This window comes from Rutilus rutilus (assembly GCF_951802725.1).
Source record: "Rutilus rutilus genome assembly, chromosome: 21".
Classification (NCBI taxonomy): domain Eukaryota; kingdom Metazoa; phylum Chordata; class Actinopteri; order Cypriniformes; family Leuciscidae; genus Rutilus; species Rutilus rutilus.
This window is the reverse complement of record NC_140226.1, coordinates 17,250,665-17,278,634: the sequence shown is the minus strand read 5'-3', so window position 1 is coordinate 17,278,634 and position 27,970 is coordinate 17,250,665. Positions and strand designations below refer to the sequence as shown.

Genomic DNA, 27,970 nt, shown 5'->3' with positions numbered 1-27,970 from the left:
GGCCCTCAGTATCATACTGTGTTTGAGATGAATGTTTAACGCCCTTTAATTATCTAAGTCTGAGCTACAGTAAATGTCTGTCTGGGATTGAAAGAGATGTTTAATCTCGGTCAGATAATTTTTCTCAGACTGAGATATTGAGAAGTGGTTAAAACTTTGACTGAGATTAATGAAGTTGTTTATATGTAATATTATTTTGCTAAAACTTGAACACTCTCAATAAGCTTCCATTTGTTAACATTAGTTAATACATTAGGTATCATTTAACCAGTAATTAACAATATCCTCTTCCTGTCCAGTCTGGGTTAATGTCGGTCAGATTGTTCATTGTTAATGAATTTACTTTTCTATTTTAATATATTTTAACTCTATATTACTCCATGCAGTTTTAAGGATCATGATCCTTCAGAAACCATTCTAATATGATGATTTTCTCAAGAAACATTTCTTATTATCAGTAAGAAATCAATGTTGAAAAAAACCTATTATCAATGTTGAAAACAGTTGAGTTGCTTATCATATTAGTGTAATGCATAGATTATTTGATGAAAATTCAAAAGAACAGCATTTATTTCAAATAGAAATATTTTCATTCTAATTGTCTTTACTGTCACTTTTGATCAATTTAATGCATTCTTGCTGATTTAAAATATGAAAAAACTGATCCCAATCTTTTGAACAGTAGTGTTCATATAATTCTGCATCGTAGATGAGTGAATTGGTCTTACTTTGATCAAGAACTCATTCCTTATATATATATATATGATATAGCTCAATGTCTGTCAGTGATGGACCACTTCCAAATCACTGTCTGACTGTTGAGATTGAGGCTACAATTTTACCTTTAATTTCATTGTCTGCCAACTTGAGGGACAGAGACTTCTGCAGTTTGCAGCTGAACAAGTTATTCAAGTCAAGATCACCACAAGTTTATGTTGAGATCATGAGAAAAGTGCATTGTGATCTCAAGAAAACAACCTTTTTGGAACTGATGGAGAAGTTTAGAAGAAGGGGTTTAATTTGAGACATGCAATGAGAGAGATGTTCAAATTCAGACTGAGATTAATATTAATCTGAGATTGAGAATGTAAATGGGGCTTAATATCAAACGAGGGCTCTGTAAAGGTGGAATATCAGATTTTTATTGAAAGGTTTAATTTTGGATTGTAAGAATGATTTAATATCAGATTGTGACTGTGTTCAGACTGACTTGGAAGAAAATATGGATAACAAAAGACAAGACGTTAAGATGATTAAAAACCTCAGAAAGAGGATATGATAGTGAATGTGTGTGTGCGTTACAGGTGAAAAGAGGTAAGAAATGAAAGTGTGTATGTGATGGAGAATGGTTTGTGAGAGTGAGGTGTGTGTGTGTGTGTGTGTGTGTGTGTGTGTGATTAATTGCTATCTGAGCAACAATAAGGATTCACTGGAGACAGACTGTCTCCTACTGGAGCAGTGGAATTATGCTGTCCATCACTACCCCTCCATCCTTCCCCTCTCCTCTTCCATCACTCCATCACTCTCATGCTATTACCGTACTCATCCGTCCGTCCCCTGCTGGCACCTCCTTCTCTTTCCTTCCTTCTTCATCTCCTCTCCACTGGAGCCCTTCCTGATTGTTTTCCTCTCCTCTGTTCTTTTTTGTTTTCTGTCTGTTTCTTTTTTCATTTTCAGGGCTCTGAGTGGTCTGGATAAAGAGGCAGACCTGGTGCACATCGAGGCTCGAACTGACAGTGGACGTTAGTCTCTTTCTTTTCTTTCGTTTCCCTATTTTGCCCCTCAGAATATTTTCTTCCTTTCTCCTGCTTTTTCAGTTTCTCTCTTCCTCCCTTCCTTGCTCTCTCTCCCTGTCTTTCTTACTTTCTCCCCAGCCTCCTATGCTTTTTTTTTTTGCTGTGTCGCAATGAAAAATGAACAGATGAATTGTGGACAACAGTAAATTCAATAGTAAATGGTTCTGCCTTCGTTCTGGCAGACTCTTGTGCTTATGTTTTATCCTTTTGGGACAGTGTTGTGCATTAAGCTATATTGATATGAGCCTGACACAACACAACAGGCCCTAAGCTACGGACAGTTTAACAACAACAATACATTTAAATGTGTTATGAGTGATGCCGTGGTTATACCAAACTAAATTTGAAGCACAGGCAAATGGAGAAGGTGCCAAAAACTTCTTTAGTTTTCAGACAGGGTCATTCCATGTTAAATCAGCCACATTTTGGAAACTTCTCCTGCAATGAATCATTTTCAGTGATTGAAAACCAAATATGGTTAATTTTTCTTAAGAACAAATAATGTTAACCTAGAAATGTATATGTTTTCCTTCTATCAAAGAACATGACAATTGTAACTATTTCAGAGCCAAAAATTCACTGAAATGGTCAAGATGAGGCACATTCATTTTCTCTCAATAGTTTATTCAGCTTAAGGGAAATTTGGAAGAAGGGTTTTGTTTATTTTATCTAATTTTCTGGAGCTACCAAGAGCTAATAGACCTGGGGAAAGCAACCACACTGTCATAAGAGACATGAAACTTAGGTCTATTACCTCTTGGTACCTCCAGAAAAGTTTACCAGAATCTAAAATGATATGGAGATATTTTTAGGTCTTCTTCAGGTACAGACACATAAAATTTGTTTTAGTTTTTTTTTTACAAAAACCTCTGGTTGAGTTGACATGAAATAACCCAGAAGTAATCAAGCCAGTTTCTTTCAGTCTGTTCTTCAGAAATATTTAATGGGCCAATTTATCTGTTCATTCCTTGACAATAGGCCGTCATGTGGAATTATTGGCTTTTCAATTCATAAGTTGCCAATTTAATTCATTTGGCCACACTACACCCCACAGGAAGCTGAATTGGAATGACAAGAAAAGGAATTTAGTGAATTGCAATTGTAATGCATTCTAGGAACTGAAGTCGTCTTCCACTGTAATTTATTGACATCTGATGATATAATGAAGTCTGTATGCCTATAAACTTTTAAACTTCAAGGCTTTTAATTTTGCATTGCATTTAAATTTGAATTTGAATTATGCATCCTATTTTCTACTTAAATTCAAATTCAAGTGTCTGAACACTGTCTGAAATACTTGTTGCATTTTTGCCAAGAAGTTAAATTCCACATGTGAAACATGGAATCTTTAGTTGCTCACATAATTTATAGTTGTGTAACCTCAATCTTTATTACAAACCAAGGAGTTTTCTAATTTATTGAACTAGAAAAGTTGCAATGCATTCACGAGAAATACAGCACAATTAACAGGGACTTTGTTGGTTTAGATCAGGGGTGCAAAGCTCAATTCCTGGAGGACCACAGTCCCACAGAGTTTAGTTCCAACCCTGCTCAAGCACAAATACCTGTATTTTTCAAATAAGCCTCAAGGACTTGATGAGCTTGATCAGGTGCATTTAATTAGGGCTGAAGCTAAACTGTTAAGGGCTGTGAGTTTTGCACCCCTGGTTTAAATTAAACTTTACACATTTGAGATGTTGTCATTGTTACATCATGCTATTGACACTTAAATGAATGGTTCAACAAAAATTCTAATTCTGTAATCATTTACTTTCTTTCTTCCATGAAACATGACATAAGAAATGTTCCAGAATATACTCACAAAATCTTATCTAACCAGTGAAAGCAGACTGTAAACAGGCACTGTCAAGCCCCCAAAAGCACCTTAAAAGTAGTCCAAATAATTGTGCAAACCAAAACTGCTATACAACATGAACACTAAGTACACTGTATTTATTTTTTGATGTACATAGATTAGTTAAAGACACCTAATATAAAGTGTGACCTGTAAGTGATTAACTCGCAAAGTTGAGGGTTTTTGTTCACTGATACCTGAATCAGAAAAAGAGGTAATAATCCTAATCTGTTGTTTCTGTATGGGCCTCTTTTTTTCCTTCTCTCTTTGCTCTCTCCTTTGTGTCTCTGTAGTTTTACTCCCACCCCCTCTTTCTCTCCCTTCTGAGTGAGGATGGATCGCTAGTAGAGAGACTGATAATGGAGAGCACTGATTAATTTGGCTAGACATAGAGATGTGTGGGAAGTTTGTGTGTAGGTTCTAGATTGTGTTTGTTGTGTGGGTGTGTGTGTGCCAGCGAGAGTGAGAGATATTGATCATCTGTTTTTTATTTGGTGTAGATCAAGGCGTTCTTGTGCACAAGCGTATCCTGTGTTGATAAATCTGTGTGTGTCTCACAGAAATGCAGTATATTACCTGCCGAGCACAAAAGTGTTCAGAGGAGAGTAGGCAGTATCCATTCAGTGGCCGAATTGACACCAACTCCCTCGTAGTGCAGGACCAATACATCTTCTTACAGGTACAGAAGTGTGTGCGTTTCATAAAGTGCATAAGTGTATGTGATTTAGACTGGTGTGGGAGATACCAAAAGTGTGTGTGTGTCTGTGTGTGTCATCTCTGTGTGACTCTTTTTATAGCTCTCCTTTTATCTCTGTCAGTGACGTGTAAGTGAGTGATAACCACTAAAACCAGCCTCTCCATCTTTAACATCGGTCCAGGGGAGGACAGGACAGGTTTTTTTGAGTGAGAATCCCAAACCTGGACTCTCCTCTGTCAATACAAGTGACTTTCTTTTGACTTTTGTTGCTTGAAGCTGTTGGATTTCAGTTGACAGAGAATAATGAGGATATTGATTCGAAAAGCACAGGAACAAGAGACTGGCCGACACCCCACACCTCTCGCAGGAAAAACACAGTGTAGCACCATCCTCACCCTGTAAAAGTGGACACACACGCACACACACACACACACACACACACACGCACTGCCTCATTCTTTGAACATCTAAGCTCTATTGACACTGGATCAATCGAAGCATTAGACCCTAATGCAATGTTTACAACCTAAAAGAACAATCTACTTGATAAGAGTGTATAAAACATGTGCGTCTGTGTGAGTCCACCAACATTCAGTAAATGCACTTTAAAAGATTGTCCAAAACAATTGTTCAGTCAGGACCACTTGTGAAATTTTGAAGATAAAAGATGTACTCCAATAATCTTCGTTTTGAAACCTGAAATAACCTGTGACAAAGAAATGCTTAAAAACTTAATAAAACTAAAACATTTCAAAAAGTAAAAAGGATTGCGTGAGATAGTGTTGTCACAATACTGGTATTTCTAACTTTGATACAACAGCTTGAAGAATATCGATGTTACATTTTCGATACTAGAGGAAAACATTGCTACAAAATTAGGGGGAATTTAAGGGCATAATAATAATAATAATAATACAATTATTATATTTCTAAAATAAAAATATATTACAATTGTATTTTTGTAAACTGCACTGTAAAAAAAATTATATATAAATTATTTTACTTATACTTTACAATACGTTTGTCATAATTTTTTCAATTGCAAGAGTTTCACCCTCTCAATGGCACTGACAGGATCATGAGCAATGGAAAGTCACTTCTATGATAGACAAGCAAGCATGAGTTCTGACTGGTGTAAAATGCTGATCTCTGTTGTAAGTCCTTGTAAATGCTGTCTGTGACTTGTTTGTGTGTATCAGCTAACCACAGCAGGAAGAACTACATACTTTGTGTCCTATCAGCGAGGGCCCTTTAGGACCATACAGCTTCCTAAATACTGTCTACCCAAAGTAAGACATATGACACAGCACTAGCTGTCACAAAAAGTTGTCAGATGAAATGTATGTGGCTCTAACAGCTGTTCTCCATGCAGGACATGCATATTGTCAGTACAGATGAGGGGCAAGTGTTGGCAGCAGTTCAGGAATGGAACGAAAATGACACCTACAGTCTGTACATCTCTGACACACCTGGAGTCTACTTCACCCGCTCGCTCCCAAACCTCCGTACCTCCCGCGGTCTCGCAGGAAACCTAATTGTGGATGTCTACAAGGTCTGTGAATATGTAGTACTGCCTGATGGTGCTTGCCAATTAAGTTTATTTAAGAAATGTACCATCTTGAATGCTCACAAATACATATTCTCCCAGTTTCACAGACAAGGTTTATACCTAGTCCCAGATTAAAATGCATGTTTGAGCTGTTTTAACTGTAAGCAACTTCAGTTCAGTATCAGTGCCATTGTTTGCCAATTAGTGCCAATTAGAAAAACTTTTGTAATTAGCATGGCTTTCTCCAGGAATTTTTCTAAAGTAGAACAGGGAACTGTGTAATGCAGCACAAAACAACAATGTTTGAAGTTACAACATTAAACACTATAAATACAAAGAAAGAAGAAAATCTGATAATGAGAGCAACTGAAAACATCCAGAAACTGTAGTGTAAGCAAAAATGCAAAGAGAAAGGAGGGCTATCTGTAATAATGTAGAACCTGAAATCCTTTCACTCTCGTCTTTTGGCTTCTAGCCAAAGAACACCAACTAATATATGTAAATGTAAATAATAATCATTATTATTATATATATTTTATTATATTTGATTAATATTATATTGAACACGGAAAATGGAAATGGAAATCTAAGTAGTTCTGATTATTTTTCCTTTCCTATAGGTGGCAGGTGTTAGTGGGCTGATCATAGCCAATAAAAAAGAAGACATGCAGATGAAAACATATATTACCTACAGCAAAGGCCAGACATGGAGATTACTACAGCCTCCGGCTAAAGACACTACAGGACATGACATCAACTGCAACCTGGTGAGAACTGCTAGACTAAATTCATGCAGGTATACGTTTCCATGAAGACGTTGCCAAAAAAAAGGCATAGATCACCACAATAAAAGTAGGTTAACATAAAACAGACATTAATAATGTTGATCCTGGTACAGTGTCACAACCACTGCAACCACAGACACTCCCACTTTTATTAAAAGAAGATACACCCACTATATACATTGCATTATACTCAGACGCACCTACTTGACTGTGGTCAGATGAAAACAAGACATTACAGTGTTGATGCACGTTTCACGTTTGATGCATTTTTACAGTGGAGCCCTGTAAAGAGGAACTCTTTTAGTCTCACAGTGAGATGAGGGTGACCACCAGCTACCAAACAATAGCTCTGAATTCAGTGCTTTCTGATGGTTTGATTAAGACACACTACCTCCTCTGTATCTTTGTAATGACTTTCACTGATGTTTTACACTGTTCTGGAAGATTGGTGATTTCAATTAAGACATACATTGAACAACTGGAGTTAATTTATCAGCAGATCTCAGAAAATCTTAATTACTCTTTTTTTTCTGCTGCACCAAAAGACAGTGGGTTCTGTGTTTGCACATGTGTTGTCATTCTTTAGAAACACAAGATGAAACATTTTTTTTTCCAGTCTTGTGCTTTGGGTATTTTGGGACTTATTACCAACTTTAAACAACCAAGAAGAATTCAGAACAAGAATTCAGAAGCTTGTACACACAGCCAACTTGTGAGAACAATAGTTTGCTGCTTACTTGCATATGTAAATAGTTTTGAATCACTAGGGGGTTGATTGCATTTGTTTTACTGCATTTTTGACACTGTATTGATGCTGAATTCTAATTGACGTAATTACATTATGATTTTTTGAAGCTCTAATATCAAATATTTGATTTTGTTAGTTTCCGCAAGAACTGGGTCACACTAATTGTAAGGGATACTAAAAATATGGACAGAAGCCGCGGAGATGCGAAATGGATTAATTTGCACGGCTTTTGAAAGCTGATGCTACAGTCAGTTGATGCAGAGGAGATTATGTAGATAAATGTAAATGTATTGAAATATAATTGAATACTGTGTAATGTTCTAATTTTCAGCCGTCGTGCTCACTGCACCTTCACCTGCAGATGTCTGAAAACCCCTACACACCTGACACTATCTCCACCAAACACTCCGCTCCAGGGATTATAGTGGCCACAGGTGTGTGTGTAACTGTGCCACTTCCTCTATTGTTTTCTATGCTTGTGGCATCTTGAGTACGGTCCGCCAAGTGTTTCTGATAAATTCGAGTGAAGAAGGCATATAAATGTGCGTGCTTTTAAATGCAGATGTAGTTTAAGTGGCCACACCGTAGATTTCAAGTTACATCTTTCTGTTTTGCAGCTGCAGAGTTTGGCATGATTGGAACAAAAACTCATTTCACGCTGTTCTTTTGCTTGTCAGATTCATTATAAAGTTATCTTCAAAACTCAGGCCTAAATAGCTTCCTGCATGAGTATAGATAGATGCACGCTCAAAAAGTTAGCCATGCAGATCACGCAGAAAATATGACCGGTGTCTTCCACATTCATAATTGCCTGTCATGTCCGACAGCTGTTCCGCAATCACTTTCCCATGCTCAGAGTTTATAAATATGGGATTTTTTTTGTTTTTGTCAATGCCAGCAGCTTTACCAAATGTTTTTCATCTGGCGTCATGATGATTGTGGTCTTTCAGGGCACTCATACCCAACTGGCATTAATCCCACCAGGCAATGTGCATGAGGAATTCTCCAGGACATCATAGATTATTGATTTAATATTATACTGCTGTGCAAAAGTAAAATGTAACTACACAATTGAGCTAACCTAAATGACTTAAATCAGGTCTCGTTGGCCATGGGATTTTCAAGCTGGTGTCCAAGGACCCCCATGGGGACGGCAAAGGGGGCTCAAAATATTTGGCGAAAAAAAGAGATTTAAAAATGTGTTGAGGTACTTAAGAAACTAATGAAATATATAATGCATCACAAAAATAGCGTTTATCTCAGAAATGCTGTAAACAAAAATACATAAATTTGCATGAGTACAATGACAATATAGAAGCAAATTATTTAATTTTGGAAACAGTTGATTTTTTGTCTTTACAGTGTCACAGAATATAATGTGGGCAACGTCATATGGGGGGGTATTTGGCGTCAAGGAATTAAAAAACCTCTGTCTTAGACAACGAAATGTCTTGTGACTGACAGATTTGGATCAGCTATGCTCAGTTTCTGATCAAATGTGAGAAAATGTATGAATTAAAATTCAACAGTTTTGCCTTTGTAGGGCAGTATAGAGCTTTGTTTATGTTCTTTGCTTGTGTTTGCATAATTACCAAAATACGCTGAATATCACAGACCTCTTTTTCAGAATTTTTTTTTTTTTTTTTACCTGTTGGAATCCTATTATATTCTATTATGTGAAAAAGAATAAAATCTCCTCCTCCAGCATATGTATGGTTAATAATAATTCATCTGTCAGAGTTACAGCAGTATTTTTCCTCTCAGGAAACATTGGGCCCGAGCTTTCCTTCTCTAATACAGGAATGTTCATCTCCTCTGATGCCGGCAACACATGGAGACAGGTAACCCGCTCACCTGCTCAGAGTTGTTGACTGTATTTTAGTCTTAAGATAAAAGCATCTGGTCTCTGATCACCATTCAAATGAACTGAAACACAAAGAGACAGGAAGCTGAATTACCTTGCAGGTTTTTGACTCTGTAAACACTGTCTTTAGATCTTTGAAGAGGAGCACAGTGTCTGGTTTTTGGACCACGGAGGGGCTTTATTAGCTGTTACACAATCTGCTGTACCTACACGCCATTTATGGTAAGATAAAATGCATACAAACACACAGATTAATAAAAGCACTGCCTTCACAAATGATATGTATGTTATACAGAACACTAGAGAGATTATGCATTTTTGAGTTCATTGCAGTTCATCTTTTGGGATATTTTTTATTCAGACTAAGTTTTTTAAGTTCCCTCATGCTTAAACGTCAGCATTTTATACGGGGACTGGTAGATATAAACAGCAGGCAATAGGTCTTATCATATCAAACATTTGGAATCCTTTCTGCGTAAAGTGCCTGTCATGGCTTTGTAGTGCAGGTGGTTGTGTTTGCCAAGGCTTTTATGCTCATGTTGTGGAGGGTTATGGTTTGAAGTAGAGGTGGGATTCGGTGGGCTTCCGTTCACATGTTATTCCTGCCACGTCACACACGCATGGCTTTGATGTACTAAGCTCTGAAACGTTGTCAGGATCAATTAGGCTGCGGAAGATAATTTGTATCCTCCTGTGGGATGCTGATGTTAGAACAGTAGTCTGATGTGTGTGCGGGTGTTCAGCCATCAACTTGGGTGACTTTGACCCATATCTACAGCAACAGAAACACCACATCAGAAAATCTTTCCTTTCAACATTACAAGATGCCAAAATGAAGAGACTGTTACTTTTGTTGAACAATAAAATACAGAGAACAGTTAGCTTTTAAAAGCATTGTGAAGTGAAGATATGCACATCGTTCAACAGTTCTGAAAGAAGTCTCTTATATGCTCACCCGGGCTGCATTTATTTGATCCAAAATACAGTAAAAACAGCAATCTTATGAAATATTATTTGATTTTAAATAACCTTTCTATTTAAAATATATTTTATATTATATCATTTATTCATGTGATGGCAAAGCTGTAAATGTTCTTTTGAATCCTTCTAATCCTTAAATCATTCTAATATGCTGATTTGGTGCTCAAGAAACATTTCTTATTATTATCAATGTTGAAAACATTTGTGTAGCTTAATATTTTTGTGGAAACTGTGATACAAATTTCCAGAATTCTTTGATGAATATAAAGCTAAAATGAACAGAATTTATTTGAAATTGAAATCTTCACATATAAATGTCTTGCGTATAATATCTTACATAATGTCTTAAATAATAAGTTTATTCAGCAAGGACACATCAATTTGATGTGTCCTTGCTGAATAAACGTATTATTTTCATTAAAATAAATCTCTGACTCCAAACTTTTGGAGTGTATAAACACTAGATGTTGTTAACTATTAAAAGCATGAATGCAGAAATGCACTTTCTGCAGACTCGGCAATGCCAGGTAGTTGCAGTTTGTTATTGAAAGTATATAACCAAATTACTCCTAAATTAACTTGATCTAAACAAAGATCCCCAAGAACACAACTAGTGCATAACTAATGTGTAATGTTTAAACATTCAACGCTCAGATAATAGGACAAACAGGAGGGCTCTAAACACACAATGTCATTGACACAATCAGGGACTTTAAAGTACAATATATTCATAGAAAGAACAAGATCTGAAAACAAAACACACTGAAGAGGCACTTACACAGAGCAAAATAATAAATGTAATGCAAAGGACAGAAGGAAAGCAGAATAAGGAGATGCAACAGAACAATGAAATGCAAAATGGACTGAATGTGTAATGAGACATAATATACATTATACATGACTAATAATGATTAGAGTCTAATGTAAACACAAGTGGGGTATGGTGAATAATTTTGTCTTGATATTTTTCAATGAGCATATATTAGATTTGATTTTAATGTAATTATGCAGATGCAGCCCACATTAAATGTTAATGCAGTGACTCCGCAATTACTTGTTTTTGTGGATCTGCTAAATATTCTCAGATGGCTGAACAAATGCATCTTCTATTTTTATGTCTTTGTCAAATGTGCACTGTACATTATATTAATCAGAATATGAACCTAATGTGCTTTGTCAGAGAAATGAAAAAGATTTGTGTATGTGTGTCTAGGATTAGTTTGGATGAAGGCCGGCAGTGGGACAAACTCAGCTTTTCATCTACACCCCTATTTGTTGACGGGGTTTTGATGACTCCAGAGACTGAGAATCGCATCATTACGTAAGAATCATTTTACCTCATCTTCTCAGACAAACTTATCTAAATAGTCCAGGAGGTGTCAGTAATAAACCCTCACTTGATTGGGATCATTATTATCAGATTAAATCTTTTCTTTTGCAGGTCTGGACTAGGATCCTGCACACTTACTTGTACTGACAGCAATGTAGTTTTACTGACACTTCCTATTAGTCCTTTACCGATTTGCCATAGCAAATGTGTCCTTTTGGTCCCTTAGCAACTGTAAAGAATGTAAAAGTAAACAGATCCTGTTGTACTTAAGCACCTCTGTCCTCGCAGATTCTTCGGGCACTTTAGTTACCACTCCGACTGGCAGCTGATAAAGATTGACTACAGCTCCCTGTTTGGGCGGAAATGCACAGACGGAGACTTTCAGACATGGCACCTCCATAACAAGGTTGTCACCTCACATTTATCAGCAAGCCTTGCTTTTCGGTCTCTCAACATTCAACATTAGTTTTTTTTTGGCATTGAATTTGCTAGTTATTAGGGTGGCACGTGAGACTATTTTCATATCTGGGGTTACATGCCCATGCAGAATGGAAATGAATGGTCGTAATGGATTTGCAACAGATCTAGCCACCACCATAATGTTGGTGACATGTTGTCCATCAGCTTTGACTCTCACTTGTGTTTTTACAGAGTCAGCCTAAATTGCATGTCAAATCTGTTTTCTGGAAAGCACAATACACTTTTTAAAATTCATACAAACTATTGTAGCCATCCTTAGCTAAGCAGAAGGAGTGTAACATCTAATGTAACTGGAAAACTGCAAGCCTATTTTGGAGGAAATCATGTGAATAAGTGACATATTTATGTGCATTTAAGGGCGAGGTGTGTGTGATGGGAGAGAGACAGGTGTATATGAAGAGGAAGCCTGGCACACGCTGCACTCTGGGTCGGGAGTATTCTCGAGTCGTTTCAGCTGAGCCCTGCATCTGCACCCTCTATGACTTTGAGTGGTGAGTCACAGGCATGCATACGTGCACACACGCGGAAATGCAGAGCAGCTGCTTTTCCAGTGGAGGAAATGAGTGACAGTAACTCTTGCGGATCAAAGGACTCAGTGTTGCATGCAGAGAACAAAAGCTGCAGGGATCCAACCAATTATACAGATTAATTAAGTGGTATTTGAATGTAAAAAAACAAGGGTTTTCTCTTCATCTGTCCTTCGTCAAACGTCTGCTCAGTGCAGTTTATGATAATGTTGCAGTCGCTACATTAAATTAGTTTGCTTTTGAGGCGGTAAGGTAAAAGCCTGGTTTTACATCGGTCTTTCATAATCATATCGCAATACTGATGGATATGTCTTTACAAGCCCACCACGATGCACATGGAGAGACACTCCTGCGCTGATCATAACGACGACATAAATCTCTCTTGTACCGCACACAGGCTCCATTAGAGTCGTCTGCTCTTAGGCAAATTACACATACGAATGAGAGGCGCGCAGAATTAGCATAATGTCAAATGATTAATTATCTCCAAATGAATAAGTAATGAATATTTAAATGGATGATAAATGTGGCAGTGATCTGATTAGCCTGAAGGAGCTGGTGTTACTGAGTTTAGCCCTGATCCGCAGCAGCAGTTTAAATGTTGTAAACCCGCAACTCAAGTCTAAGACTTTCGTTCATGTTCGGATCACAAACTTTTTGAATGAAATCTGAGCGATTCCTGTCCCTCCATTGACAGCTAAGCAACTACAAATTTGACGCTTCAAAAAGTTCATAGAGAGATCGTAAAACTAATCCATATTAATAAAGCGGTTTAGACCAAATTTTCTGAAGAGACACGAGCACTTCATATGATGAACCGATTGAATTTAGGCTTTCTATTCCCATATTCTACACTACATTTACTATAATAACTTCCATTAAATACCAAAATAGGGTTGACAGTCTGATTCCAAGTCAGTGTTGTTATTGGTATCTAAAACTTTTGAAAATAGTTTTCGAATTGAAATATAGCTGAAATAAAATAAAATATAACTATTAAATGAAAAACTTAAATAAAAGTTGAAGTTTGTGTTGAATTACAAAAAATACTAAAATTAAAAATAAAGCCAAAATAGAAATATTAAATAATGAATACAAATGGCAAAATCAAAAATAAAAAAAAATAAAAGCTAATTCAAAATATGATTAAATACTACAATAGTATATAATTCATACTAAAAATTACACCGTTCCGAGTGCAATTTAGTGATTTGAACTGCTGCGGTATAAACAGATAAATCAGCTGATGTATGGCAAGTTTTTTTTTTTTTAAGCTTTCATATAGACAACACGAATAATACAGTGAACATTTTAAAATAGGGTTTTAGTCAATCCTATTGTACATGAGAGAGACCTTGAAAAAACTTTATTTTGCAGTGTATGTAAAGTACATTCTGTATAGTATATATTCAAGCCACTTCTCTCTATAGACTGCTGTGGCCTTATAGAGAGGAGCTTAACCAGACTGAATAATTGATGTGTTTTTATGATTTCCTTGCAGTGATTATGGGTTTGAGAGACAGGCCAGTGGAAAATGTGCACCTGCATTCTGGTATGATGTCAATTCACCAGCACACACCTGCAGCCATGGACAACGTTTCCGCAACAGCACAGGGTAACACACACACACACACACACAGATACACAGAGATACACAGGCACACACATTGCAGCATGATTCATAGATGCAATATGAATCTCTTTGTGACATCTTCTGTTTAGCTTATGAAGTAATAGCAGTCCTGCCCTAGATTACCATATATAGCCTGAATAAGATTGAGTAAAACTTTTTTTGTTTGTGTATCAACTACATTTGTACATTTGTGTTTCTGCTGGTAACAGAGATGTTTTATTTGTGCATGGTGGTGCAGGTACAGGAGAGTGCTGTTGAATAACTGTAGAGAAGGTCTGAAGGATACACTGAGTCCTAGAATGCAACCGTGTAAACCCATAGCACCAAGTGGCCTACAACTGAGCACCATCAACTCTCAGCTCACTGCTGTACTGGGAACAAACATCACCTTCAGAGTAGCTTTGCAAAATGTGAGTTAGCAGCTGCACACACACACACACACAAAGTAATTCATTTAGAAAGGTGTTGTGCTTTACATTAATGGTTCTCAAACATTTTTACGTGAGAGACCACTTCAAGAGTAAAACCAAAACCCTAAATCTCATAAAGGAGTCTCATTCATCAATCTTGTCTTGAGCAACCAATCCACAATTTGCTAGACTGCTGTTTTGTTATTTTTTAAATGAAATTAACTAGACTGCTTCTAATGAACCTTAACTAGCCAACTCACTAACTAAGAAGACCACTTACTGTACCTACACTACCGTTTAAAAGATTTTGTTTTTAAAGAAACTAATACTTTTAATTCGCAAGGATGAATTAAATGTACCAAAAGTGATTGTAAAGACATTTATAATGTTACAAAAGATTTCTACTTCACTTAAATGCTGAACTTTGTGCTCATCAAAGAATCCTGAAAAAATGCATTACGGTTTCCAGAAAAATATTGAGCAGCACAACATTGATAATAATTAGAAATGTTCTTGAGCAGCAAATTAGCATATTGTAATGTTTTCTGAAGAATCATGTGACATTGAAGTCTGGAGTTATGATGCCGAAAATTCATTCTGTATTTTGGATCAACTAAATGCAGCCTTAGTGAGCATAAGAGACTTCTTTCAAAATCATTACAAAATCTTACGTCAATCTAAACGTGAACGGTAGTGTAAAACTTTATTTATTGTAAAGCACTAATGCATTATAGACAGAACATAAAAATAACTGCTTTGAAACAATCTGTATTGTGATATATTTTTTTTACTTAACTACTGTAACTGTGACTTACATTATTAATTTACCATAAAATAAATGTTAACAGTGAACCTGGTTTATTTCATTTTTATGAGCTGGTTAATTCAGTGTTAGCGTCAGTTATTATTATTATTATTATTTTATTTAGATCAAATTTTGTTTATCTGGCAATCAACTCACGGACCACAGTTTGTGCACCACTAAATTAGCCTCAATGTCTCTCGAAAACCTAGAATATATCTTTTTTTTTCTTGTTTTTGTTTTTTTGTAGGGTGACTCGTTGTCTACAAGTCTCCATGTGGATTTTGGAGATGGCATCTCAGTGTCATACTCCAATATAAGTCGCCTTGGTGACAGCATCACACACACGTACAGGGTCGCTGGGATATTCAGGGTCACCGCACATGCTCAGAACAGTCAGGGGTCTGACAGCAGCTCTGTCTATCTGCACATCACTAGTATGTACATGACCACACTCATATATTTCTAAGAATTAGAATTTTCTTTAAGAAGCCACTGCCATCACTGTAAAGAAAAAAACAGTGTCTGTCACAGTGACTGCTGTCACACTAAATTACCTCTATGCCACTCACTGCACATCTATTTCTGAACCAGCTCTCAATGAAGGATGTGTAGAAGCAGAAATTGCTGTTGTGTACGGTGCTAAATGTGATCGTTATTGACTTCATATTGTGTCTGATGAGATATCACATCCGATGTGTCGTGTTAGGTCCCGTGGAGCGTATCTTTCTTTCGACACCGGTGGTCGTCATCAGAGGAAGAGAGGCCAACCTGACAGCAGTGCTGTGGCCCAGTCAGCCCAAGACCACTACCTTCTACTGGTGGTTCAATAACAGCACAGAGGTTCAAACGCTGAGTATTTGTATACATGTGTCCCAGAGGCCCAGATCAGTTAGGCAGCTATTCCAGTATTACTTTTGACCTCTAACAAAGCAAAGGCTCTGCAAAAGATATTGTGCTTGCCAGGGTCAGAGAGGTAAACCTGTTTTAGGATGGATTCGGATTGAGGTCAAATAAGTAAAAAGCAAAGCCAGGTTTAAGTGGGGGAGGTACACTGTTTTTCCCCTTTGCAGAACACCTGCTACCAAAAGAAACAGAATAACTAAATTCTAACTCTGTCAAAATAATTTTTGTTGAATGACAGGCATAGTTTGGAAAACACAAGGGGAAAATGCTCCCAATTAAAAAGCCCAGATAGAATTTTAAGATCTCTTGTCATAAGGCAACGTTTTATTGGGCATTAAATCTACCGTTCCAAAGTTTGGAGTCTTTGATTTAGATTCTTTTTTTTATTATTAAGCAATTGATACTTTTAGTCAGCAAGGACAAATTAAATTGATTACATTGATTAAGAGTCCTGGGGGGGGGGGGGGGGGGCATACTAGAATGATTTCTGAAGGATCGTGTGACACTGAAGACTGGAGTAATGTCTACTAAAAAATTCAGCTTTGTGATCACAGAAATAAATTACAATTGAAAATATATTGAAAAAGAAATCAATTATTTTAAATGTAATAATATTTCACAATATTACTGTTTCACTGTATTGATCAAATAAATGCAGCTGTGGTGAGCATAAGAGACTTCTTACAAAAACATGAAAACATCTTACAGACTCCAAACTTTTGTGCAGTAGAATGTATTGTCAATATTGCTGGCATTTAGTTTTTGCCTCTGTTTTAATTATTGCTTAATGTTCTCAAGATTATCACATACTTTATTCTGGTTTCTTGTCTCATGCAGAATTAGGGTAGATTTATTATTGGCATATGAATCACTATTTAATTAAGCTTTCAAACATCACTGAATTATGTTTCTAATCACACTATGAGATCGTTCAGTTCAGGTCTACTTAACATTTCTGATATGAAACACACAAAGTGGCAGTGCAGCTTTTAATGTTTATGCATCGTTTTATTTGATTATCAGGATTATTTTAGAGTGATGCAAACAGAACACAGTTCCATTGAAAAGCATCAAAAATATGTTTTGCAGTCCAGATTTGTTTTATAAGCCAGTTGTTTTTGTTTGTGGTTGCATTTAATGTTTAATAAAGTAATAATATACACCAACGAGTGCAGCCAGGCAAAAAGCAGAGCCTCCAGTGTGTTAGGGATATTACAAAAAGAATATACTTGTGAATAATTTAAGTGAAGTAAATGCATTAACTTAACCCATTATAGACTAAAAGTACAATGTTTTTGTATTCACTGCTTTCATTACCATGGAAAACTAGGCAGCATTAAAGTGTTACCGCGTTGTTTTGAATGAATGTGAATGTTAAAATGCCATTTATAAATGTCATTCTATTTTAGTGTTGCTGCCCAACATCATGTTCCAGAACAAAAGGACAGCAAAATTAGATCAGCAATCATTTCGCAAACGTAGTGGCATGTTAGGGAATACTAGGAAAAAGCATGAAGATTTCCAAGACCAATATATCTACGGAAAGCCCTGAGATCAAAAGCATGACTACTGAACCATGAAACACAGCGGGAGTTTGGTCATGTAGGGCTGTAACTGGTTTCTGCTATAAATGATTCTGCCACTCACAAATCAGTCAGAGTTGTGATTTACTTTCCTGTTTCTCTGCCTAGCTAAATCTGAACCGAACATCTCACATGTGTGTGTTTTTAGCCACTGATCACACTGGAAGGAAGTGTTTCACACACATTCACACGAGAGGGACCTAACTCTGTCACCGTACAGGTGTCGGCAGGAGGCACAGTCCTACAGGATGTGAAAATCATCACTGTCAAAGGTGAAGACCTCCTGTAGTCATGAACACTGCAGTGTTCTTTGAGATACAGAATGTGATATTTTTAGCTTCGCTGAGAATTGAAAACATACTCAGAATTAAGAGGAATTTTAGGCAGAGCTTCTCTGCAAAGGAATAAATCTTGTTTCTCTCATTTCTAGAGTTCTTCCGTTCTTTACTGCTGTCGTTCTCTCCTAACCTGGAAGAGCACAACCCGTCGGTTACCGAGTGGAGACAGGACGTGGGGCGAGTTGTCAGGGCAACGCTCTCTCAGGTATACTGAGCTTAAAGTCCATCATCAGTTCCTGTTAGAGTGCTCTGTTCATGTCACTGAAAAGAACTCATGAAATTTCTTGAAAGGCTGCTGATAGCTCACCACGCTTCCTCTCTCTTTAGCTATTCTCTTTCCTTTCTCTCAACCGCTGCTGGTTTTAAGCCTGATGGCTCTTTCTGGGCTCTCTGGCGAGGTTTGTGTTTGGCTGAGAGGCTTTACGTGCTCTCACGCATCCATCTGATTTCCCCTCAGTCTGAGAGCGAGAGATAGGGTAATGTAGTGCTACTGGCAAGAGTGAATCACAGGAGTTCAGAGTGAATATTGATGCGGCAACTGAGAGACTCTAAAGCCAGTCAGCCAATTAAAGAACAGAGCCAAAGAACTGCTCCGCAGAACTCCATTACAATGAGTCGCTCAAGCACAAATATAATGGTCTCCCAATACCTCTGCATTTTCAACTTGAACAGTGCTTTCAGTATGGTTACACAACATCATATCATAAATATTACAACCATCTCGAGATTCACTAGAATGACTTATTATGATTTGCAAACATTAACTGAGATATTATTAATGTGCAAACGGGCATGAAATGATTGACTAGCTTTTATGCATGAATTAGATCCCGTCATGAATGTTGCATGCTGATAAATGTAATGTTTATTAGGTGATGAAAAATATATGTGTGTGTGTTTTCTAGGTTTGTGGCTTCCCTAAGGACCAGTTGTTGGTGTCTGTGTTTCCTGGATCTCCAACTGCCGCTGAGCTCTTCATCCTACCTGAGACGAACCAGTCGGCATTCAGATCACACACAGAGGAGCAGCTTGATAAGGTAAGAACCACACACACACACACACACACACACATACTGAAATAAAATGCTTTGCTATGATCTCCCCAAATGACAAGGTCTGATGATTGATACAATCTGTTAAAATAACCTATTATGATTCTCTGATGGCTAAATAAATTATAGTGGCAATAAAAACAGGCTTTATTACTAGCGAATAAACCTGCTGAAAAATACATGCACTTACTTTAAAAATGTCATGGGCTGAATTTGTAATGCCTAGCAACCATAAAGGGAAATAAAAACTCCTGTCAAATTAATACTTGACAATAATTCAAATTTATGCTAAAACAAGCACTATTTTTTGATTGCATTTTCAGCTAATATAGGGTGATGACCTACGGGGTACGGCTTTCTGAATGAAAAATGTTATATGATCATTTAAAGACATTTTAAGTGTGATTAATATTCACAAATAAAGCATTTTTGCAGCCTTTATAAATATTGTTTTGATAAACTCAACACAAATAGACTGCCGTTCAAAAGTTTGGGATCTGTAAAAAAAAATCAGACAGAAATGAATACATTTATGACAGTAAAGACATTTATAATGTTATACAAAAGATTTCTATTTCAAATAAATGTCGTTCATTAAACGTTCAATTCATCAAAGAATCCTGATTTCCACAAAAATATTAGTCTAACTGTTTTTAACATTGATAATGATAAGATGTCAGCATATTAGAATGATTTCTGAAGGATTATGTGACACTGAAGACTGGAGTAATGAAAATTAAAAGCTGAAAATTCAGCTTTGCCATCACAGGAATAAACAATTTTTTTTAAATATATTCAAATAAAAAACAATTATTTCAATAATATTTGTAATAATATTTCATAATATTGCAGCCTTGGTGAGCATAAGAGACTTTCAACAACATTAAAAAACTTGCCGACCTCAGACTTGTGAACGGTAGTGTATGTTCAATTAATGACTGTGATTTTAGTAATCAATTTAGTAATAATTTACACACATTTACTGCTTTAATGTTGTAACATTGCGTTTTAAATATTTCATATAATGATCTGGTCGATTAATACAAGGCTTTTCATTACAGATCATTTAGAAAAATAACAGGTTTCAATTAGCACTTCACTATTTTAGCCCTCCTATTCATCATCATCACTCACCATCATCTTCCTCTTGTTTCAGATGTTGGAGGTCTTCATGAACGCTTTAAATCAGAACCTAATCCAGTTTGATCTGAAGCCTGACACGCGGGTCACTGTGTCTTTATCTCAGCTCACACTGGGTAAGACCTGAACACAAGTTTCTGTTCTTAAGGATTTAATAGGACAACCCTAGCCTGGTAATACCAAACTCTGCTACTTCGCTTTGCTTCGTAGACAGAGTCTGGCATGGCATAATTCAAAAGTGTTTTCTCTCTCGCGGGGGGCGCTTGTCTGAAGTTTAAAATCATTGGTTCCCGTAAGCCAATCACATAACGTTTGGTTATGGCGTGTGTTATGCGCATGCTCAGGCGCATCTAACTTCCACTGTAAACGCATGTATGATGCGAAAACAAAACCATCGAGCGAAATACCGGAGTGAACATGGCTGTGAGCGACTTTTGCAGATTATGTGAAGTAAATCTACGCATCCACGGTACAATCAGCGTCTATGTCACGGCTCTCAGCCCGCCCTCTGTTCGTTGATTGGCCGGCTGTTTTCAGGCCGGAGGAAAACGGAAAGCTATTACGCTGTCTCAGACTGAGTACAGAAGCGAAATGAAATTGAGCGGAAGTAAGAAGTCTGACGTAGTCAGGCTAGGACAACCCATGTTCTCAGATGACCCTTCTGGAGGAACACAAAATGAATTGCACTGGTTTTGTCTGTGGTTATAGAGCTTGTTGTCTTTTATTATGAATTACATTAAACTGTCTACCGCATTGTGTTCTGCATTTAATTGCAGCCTCATTGTGGTAAATTACAGCACTGCCTGTGGTTATGTGGGGTGACTTTACGCTTCTGTGGTTATATAAGGTACACTAAATGATTACTTTGCTTACGTTCCATTGTGTCAAATCCTTCAAACTTCTCTTGGAGCTAGAAATCCTAGAGAACAGATACTCTACCCTGGACTTTAGATTAATATTGATAATGCGGAGCCTGTCTGAGCATGACCAATATAGTGAGTTGGAAATGACATTACAGGATCATAAAGAGTGTCTCTCTGCCACATATAATTCTACCCTTTTCAGACACGGCCATTTGTCTTCATTGCTCCGAACAGGAAAAGGTTCAGATTGCCTCCTGCATTCTGCCGAAAGGTCACAATCATCATGCGTCAACCCTCAAAGGGCTGAAGGATGGACTGCAGTGCGCGCGTGTGTGTGTGTGTGTGTGTGGTGAACGAGTGAGACAGTTTTTAGAATTACTGAAATGGACACGCTCTGAGAGACCATAAAGAGATTTGTGGTCAACCGATTTTTTGTTTTGTTTTCACAGTTGTTGTTATAGCAGTAACATATACACAATGGGTCTCATTCATGAAACATTCGTAAATATACGAGTAAATATGTGAGTGATTTGCGCGTAAAGAGACATTCCCAAAAATTCTTCTCCTGATTCACAAATACTTCGTAAACGTCAGATTTGATAGTGAAATGTGTGTGTGTGTTAATGAATTCCAATCAGTCGTAAATGGGACGCTCATTCTCAATTACCATAAATCCCGCCTATTAAAACCGACTGACGATATATATGGGCATCATAATTATGGCACCAAACGAAGGATTTCAACATGTCTTCTCAAAAGCGAATGAAGAAAAGAAATTTCTCAGATGCAGAAATTGAAGTTTTATTATCAGAAGTTCATTCAAAACGCCACATTTTATTTTCTAGTGGCGTATCAGGTCCTAAAAAAAAAGGATTTTTGGCAGCATATTACAGATACAGTTAATGGAGTTTCATCTGTTTATCGAACAGTCCCAGAAGTGAAAAGAAAATGGTTCGACATGAAGCTTGACTGCAACACTTGTGAAAAAAAAAAAAAAGAAGAAAAATGAATAAACAGCTTGAATATAAAAGAAAAAAAAAAGAAGAAAAAAAAAAGACTTGCGGACTTGTGTTCCATTTGCAGATGCTATTACTGGCTCTCGTAATAAAAGTAAAAAGAAAAACCGTATGTAATTACTATATATAATATTTTTTCAAAATGCTGTGTAAATATGTACCCGATTAAGGTGAATTAAAATGCAGCCTTATTAATGAGGAAAACGTTCGGATGTTAAACGCACTATTTACACGTGGCTGGGAGCAGGTGTAGATTTCTTTCGTACCAACTAACATTTGGAAAATACGAACATTTTAATGAATCCGAAGATTTACGCCAGAACCACTTTACACACGATTTACACAAAAATTCGTTCTGCTCGTGTTTCATGAATGAGACCCATTGTCTTTTTTATTTCTGTTTTTAGAGATTATTTCTGAGAAAAGAAAGATTTAGAATCATTGCTAGCAAGAGTTATTGTGAAAATCCCTGAGATTTTAATAATGTCAGAACAGTTAAATCTCAAAGAAAATGTTTTTTTTGTTGTTTTTTACGCAATGATTAAATGATTTGATTGTCATTAATGGGCATAATACATAATGAAATGAGCATTACATATAAATATAAAATTCTTGAAATAAATGTATTCAAGTACTTGCTATATCGTATTTGATACAGCGGTTTCAATATGATTAGTCTGTATAACCAATGTATGAAACATTAAGCAAAGTAATTAGTCATTTTATAATATCAATAATTACATAGTTACATATAGTTAATCGGACAAGTTTTCCTAGACAAATAAATATATGCATTGTCACACGAAATAGGACATTTTGGAAATTATATTGAAAGTTGTTAGATTGTATACAAAATGTTTTTGGGGAAAGTATTGAGGCCTTAGAACACTATCCGTCAAATAAGCATACAGCATTGTATGCTAAAATACCTATTCAAATTATAAGAAACCATCACTCAATTAAAATGATACATTTTTTGCAAGAACATGCAATTAAATATGAAGTACATAACATGCATTTTTCATAGATTGTACATTATGAAAAAATGTATATGCATTCAAGTACACTGTGAGATGAGACTAAAGTTATGCTGTCTGCCTGCAGCACCTCTGGTGGACTCCAGTGTTATCCCCAGTGGCTCTGCCATGCTTTTACTGGTTTCTCTGGGCCTGGTGGGATTGGCCATTCTCTTCATCTACAAATTCAAACGGTAAGCCTCACCTCTCCCAAATCCTCCAATTCTGCTCAACAAATCTAGGCTAATTATGGCGGACTGTTATTTTCAAATGCCCTGGAAAAACCAGCCAATGCTGACAAATGATCATCACTTACTTGATTGGCATCAGTAACAGTTTCCTCTACTTGGATTAGCAACAAAAAAGTGAATCCAGTTTTTTTCCACAACACTACTTTTGGTTCTGTCTGCTCAGTAAAATCCCATGGATCCATGTGGAGACAGAGGATACCCATGAGAAGGAGCCTGAGATGATCAGTGCTGTCGAGCAGGAGAAGAACGGCACACGTACAACAGCCACTTCGTTCACGTCATGCAGCACACACACCACACACACACTGTTTCCCACGAACACTGGAACACACAACAGCTTCAGCCATCTGCCACCTTCGAGAGAACTGATGGAGAAAGAGCTGGAGGCTCAAAACCCAGGTGAGAGAAGTGATCAAACCATACACAACGCATGTTCTAGGTCATGTCTAATATTGCTACTGGAGGGCCACTGCCCTGCAGAGTTCAGCTCCAACCCTAATTAAACACACCTGAAACTTCCAGGCAGGTGTGTTGAGGCAAACTCTGGCCCTCCAGGACCGAGTTTGGACAGCCCTGTTCTAGGTTTTGTTGTGTTGTTGTTAAATTTATCTACTCTGTGGAATCTATCTGTGGAAAAAAGTACACTTTAGCATACTTCTAAAAAAGTATTTCACTTTGTGTGAACTGAACGTAACATTTTCAGGCACTTAATTGCATTTTATTTACAGTTAAATTAAAATGTATTATTGTTTCATATATTAAATGCATATTAAATTAAGTGCTTTTTGACCCACCAAAGTAATTTCATAATTATTTTAAAAATACGGATAAAGTGTACTACCGAATGTATTGACAAGCATTTATGGTAAACTAAAATTTACTTTGATGTCATTTCTATTGAAACTTGAATGTCATGTACATTTAAATTATATTAACTTTAAATGTAATATCAAATAACACACTACAGTTAAAATTATAATCAAATACTTTACATGTGCATTACTGTGTTAGTCAACACATCAGAATATGTGTTCTTCTTTAAAGCAAGATAAATTTTTAAAACGATGTACTTGACATTATTACAAAGTGCACTTTTTTAAAGTTTACTTGAAAGTGTCATGAAACTGTGCTCTCTTTAAGTACATTTGAGTGGCTTTTTATTTCATTTATAATATATCATCTGAAAATACAGTTTTTCAAAAATATACTTTTAAGTCCTTTTCTGTCACTTTAATGTTTATAAAGATGCGATTTGGTGCTCAAGGAGCATGGAGAGAGACATGCTTGTTTTGTGGCTATCTGCTGTTTTGTAAGCGTGAGGTCAGTGGATGGACCCCAATTCATTCATTCTACTTTTATTGCTCTGCTGTCAGGGAATGTGATTGTCTTATGAGTGTTTTTGATTCACAGTAATCAAGGACTGATCCCATGACACTGAGGTGGAAAGCATTGATCACAGAGTTGCCCTTGCCTGTTGGTTGCAATTACTGTGAATTTCTGCTTTGTGTGTGTGTGTGTGTGTGTTTAGGAGGCCTTGGGGTTGGAGAGCGGCTAAGGACCAGACAGATTCCAAACTGCACCAATGTCTGAAATGAAGGAAGGTTTAATGATGAAATATCAATTGTATAAGATGTATCATTTTACCATTTTCTCCCTTAACTTTTCCTGTTATTGTGGTGCTTATGCCTTTTTTTATTATCGTGGTGTTTTACATTTGAGCTATATAAATAAACAATTACTTAAGTGTTAATCAAGGTATTATTAATTATAGGTGTAAATTAAATCAAAATCTCTTCTGAAAACCTTTAGAATACAATTTTATCAGCTCTTAAGTAGTAGTTTCTTTCAACCCAATACAATTCTTTCTTAAAGCGATCTGCAAAACTGATCTATTCTTCCTAAGCAGGGGCACCAAATTCCTTTTGTAAAAGTAAGAGATCATTCTCTGCATGCTAACTTGTAGATATATTAAGATTATCACATTTGTAAACAAACAACTCACTTTTAGAAAATCAAAAAGTCATATGCTGCACTTTCATACAGGAAAATCAATATTGAATCATTTGAAATATGCTTATAGTTGTATAGTTATACAATGTATGTTTATATTGATGCTTACCTCACCTGAATTGATAGTGACTCTGAGATGTTAAGAGGTCATAAGGAGCATGGTTTTAGGATCAAATAGATGTATATGGCACAAATAGAGGTTGGTACTTTCATCTGTGTAAAAGCCTCATCTGCTGAACGTGTCCATTTGTGCCTTGGCAATGTGTATTACTATTGTAAGATGGCAACATATTCTTAATTTGGTTCATATTCACAATACTGTATTCCTAGAAGTATACTCATTTGGGCGCATGTTTCATTGCTGCTAATAGCTGACAGCCAGTTTTATATTTGACTGTGAACTGAAAGTCACTTTAATCTGAATAAATGTATTTTTACATTATTGACTGCCCACTGGTTCTTTACAATGGATTTTAATGACATTTCTATAGAAGTGGATGGCCTGTGTGTCCCAATTTCTCTAGGCAATTTCCAACCACCCATCATTGTTTCATTTCTCCAGTAAATAGTCTAGCTAGCAGATGACCTGACACTGAAGAATATTTAATAGGATCACGCTAAATGAAAGGAAACAAAAGAGCTTCTCTGCTGAAATGAAAGTAAACACTGTGATTCAGCATAATCTCCATTGTGCACCATTCCAGGTATATTTTCTGTTTACTGGCAGTTTCTTTCTTGTATTGAAATTGTTGAAGAAGTTTGAGTAGGACAAACTGAAGAGCTCAGCCTTGAAACATGGCAGTGTGAAACACCTGTAGTGCGGGATATGTCATCTGTATTTTATTATTTTCCCAGATATATATAGTGAAAAGTTAATTTTGTCCATTTTTAGGAGTACACTGGCAGAAATGACTACTTTTATCTGGCAAGGATACATTAAATTGATCACAAATGACAGTAAATATATATATAGGCCTAAATTATTATTATTATTATTATTTTTTTAAATAAATGCTGTTCTTTTGAACTTTCTGTTCATCAAAGAATCATCAAATATTAAGCTCCCAGATCACTTATAATTTTCCAGAGCTCATGCTGTCGAGTTTTGTGTCGACTGAAATGTCTTGGAAAGATATTTTCGCAAGTAGAACAATCCAAAAACACATTAAATAACAGTACAACCCTCTGAAGAGATGTGTGTCTATCCCTCACAGCCTCGTTCGCTTTCATTCCCGTTAAAAATCAAAGATGGCGCTGGTGTGAATAAGGTCTATGAGAATGGAAACTAAGACTAAACTGAACAAAACAATGTGACAGCATATTAGAAGGATTTCTGAAGGATCATGCGATACTGAAGACTGGAGTAATTGTGCTGAGAATTCTGATTTGCAACACAGGAATAAATTACATTTTAAATGGATATTAAAATAAAAAAACTGTTCTTTTAAATTCTAATAATATTTCACAATAATATTTGTAAAACTGTCATTACTGTAATTTGATTATAAATATATTAAAAAGTATTACCAGTATAAACTACTTTCAAAAACATAAAAAAAAATCTTACTGAACCAAATTTGGGAACAGTAGTGCAGCCAGGGTCAAACTAATAAGAGAAATATTTAATTGAGCAAATTCATTAATCTATTAATCACCAATTTTATCAGGAAACTTTAAATTGAAATGTTTCATCATATTTTGAGATGGACACAGAGAGTGAAACAAAACAGGAAATAGATAAAAGTCTTCAGTTAGGATTTTGACTCCAGAATCTGCTAAAGCTGTTCAAAGACTCTGTACACAAAGGAAATGCAAACATGCCTCTATTCAATATCCACCCATAAATGTGCAGGCTGCTGGTCTGGACAAAGGCTGTCTAAATATCCTGCACCACAGTAGCCTTTAGAATGTCATATTTTTCATCATTTTAGCTCTCTCTCTCTTGCACGTACACACACACACACACACACACACACACACAGGTACAACCGCAGACAACTCACATATCCAGCGGTTTCTATAGCTCTAAGCATTTTTCAAAGTTTGTGCGGTTGCATTTGAAGATTAAAGTTCAGTAACCTGGACAATAGAGCACTCTGCATGAAACAAAGTTAGCTTTATCTATTCTAGGGAGTCCCAGTGGTCATGTTTATGTGATAAGGGAGAGAAGGGTAGGATGAGAGCTTGAGTGATTTTATAGTAAAGCACACAGAGCTTTGCCTCCAAGGACTACCGCTTCCCTTAGAATCTCATTTACCATTATGATTAAATGTACAGCAAAGAAAATAGTTGGATGTCTCGCCGCACACGCTAAGTGTTCTGTATTTTGTAGTGCTGT

General features: G+C 36.5%; 1 protein-coding gene across 1 annotated transcript in view; it reads left to right on the top strand.

Moving 5' to 3' along the window:
- The window catches only part of sorcs3b (sortilin related VPS10 domain containing receptor 3b), a 52,923-nt gene extending 26,916 nt beyond the window's left edge, over positions 1-26,007 (top strand). The window contains exons 6-27 of the mRNA XM_084392462.1: positions 1,678-1,742; positions 4,212-4,330; positions 5,548-5,637; positions 5,721-5,900; positions 6,518-6,664; positions 7,762-7,864; positions 9,195-9,271; positions 9,425-9,516; positions 11,489-11,596; positions 11,894-12,011; positions 12,443-12,576; positions 14,114-14,227; positions 14,484-14,655; positions 15,708-15,894; positions 16,167-16,300; positions 18,095-18,218; positions 18,377-18,489; positions 19,190-19,321; positions 20,493-20,592; positions 23,460-23,565; positions 23,786-24,021; positions 25,151-26,007. Of these exons, the coding sequence (XP_084248588.1) occupies positions 1,678-1,742; positions 4,212-4,330; positions 5,548-5,637; positions 5,721-5,900; positions 6,518-6,664; positions 7,762-7,864; positions 9,195-9,271; positions 9,425-9,516; positions 11,489-11,596; positions 11,894-12,011; positions 12,443-12,576; positions 14,114-14,227; positions 14,484-14,655; positions 15,708-15,894; positions 16,167-16,300; positions 18,095-18,218; positions 18,377-18,489; positions 19,190-19,321; positions 20,493-20,592; positions 23,460-23,565; positions 23,786-24,021; positions 25,151-25,212 (2,713 nt within the window). The 3' untranslated portion in view covers positions 25,213-26,007. The remainder of the gene's footprint in view (positions 1-1,677; positions 1,743-4,211; positions 4,331-5,547; positions 5,638-5,720; positions 5,901-6,517; positions 6,665-7,761; positions 7,865-9,194; positions 9,272-9,424; positions 9,517-11,488; positions 11,597-11,893; positions 12,012-12,442; positions 12,577-14,113; positions 14,228-14,483; positions 14,656-15,707; positions 15,895-16,166; positions 16,301-18,094; positions 18,219-18,376; positions 18,490-19,189; positions 19,322-20,492; positions 20,593-23,459; positions 23,566-23,785; positions 24,022-25,150) is intronic.
- The last annotated feature ends 1,963 nt before the right edge of the window (positions 26,008-27,970 follow it).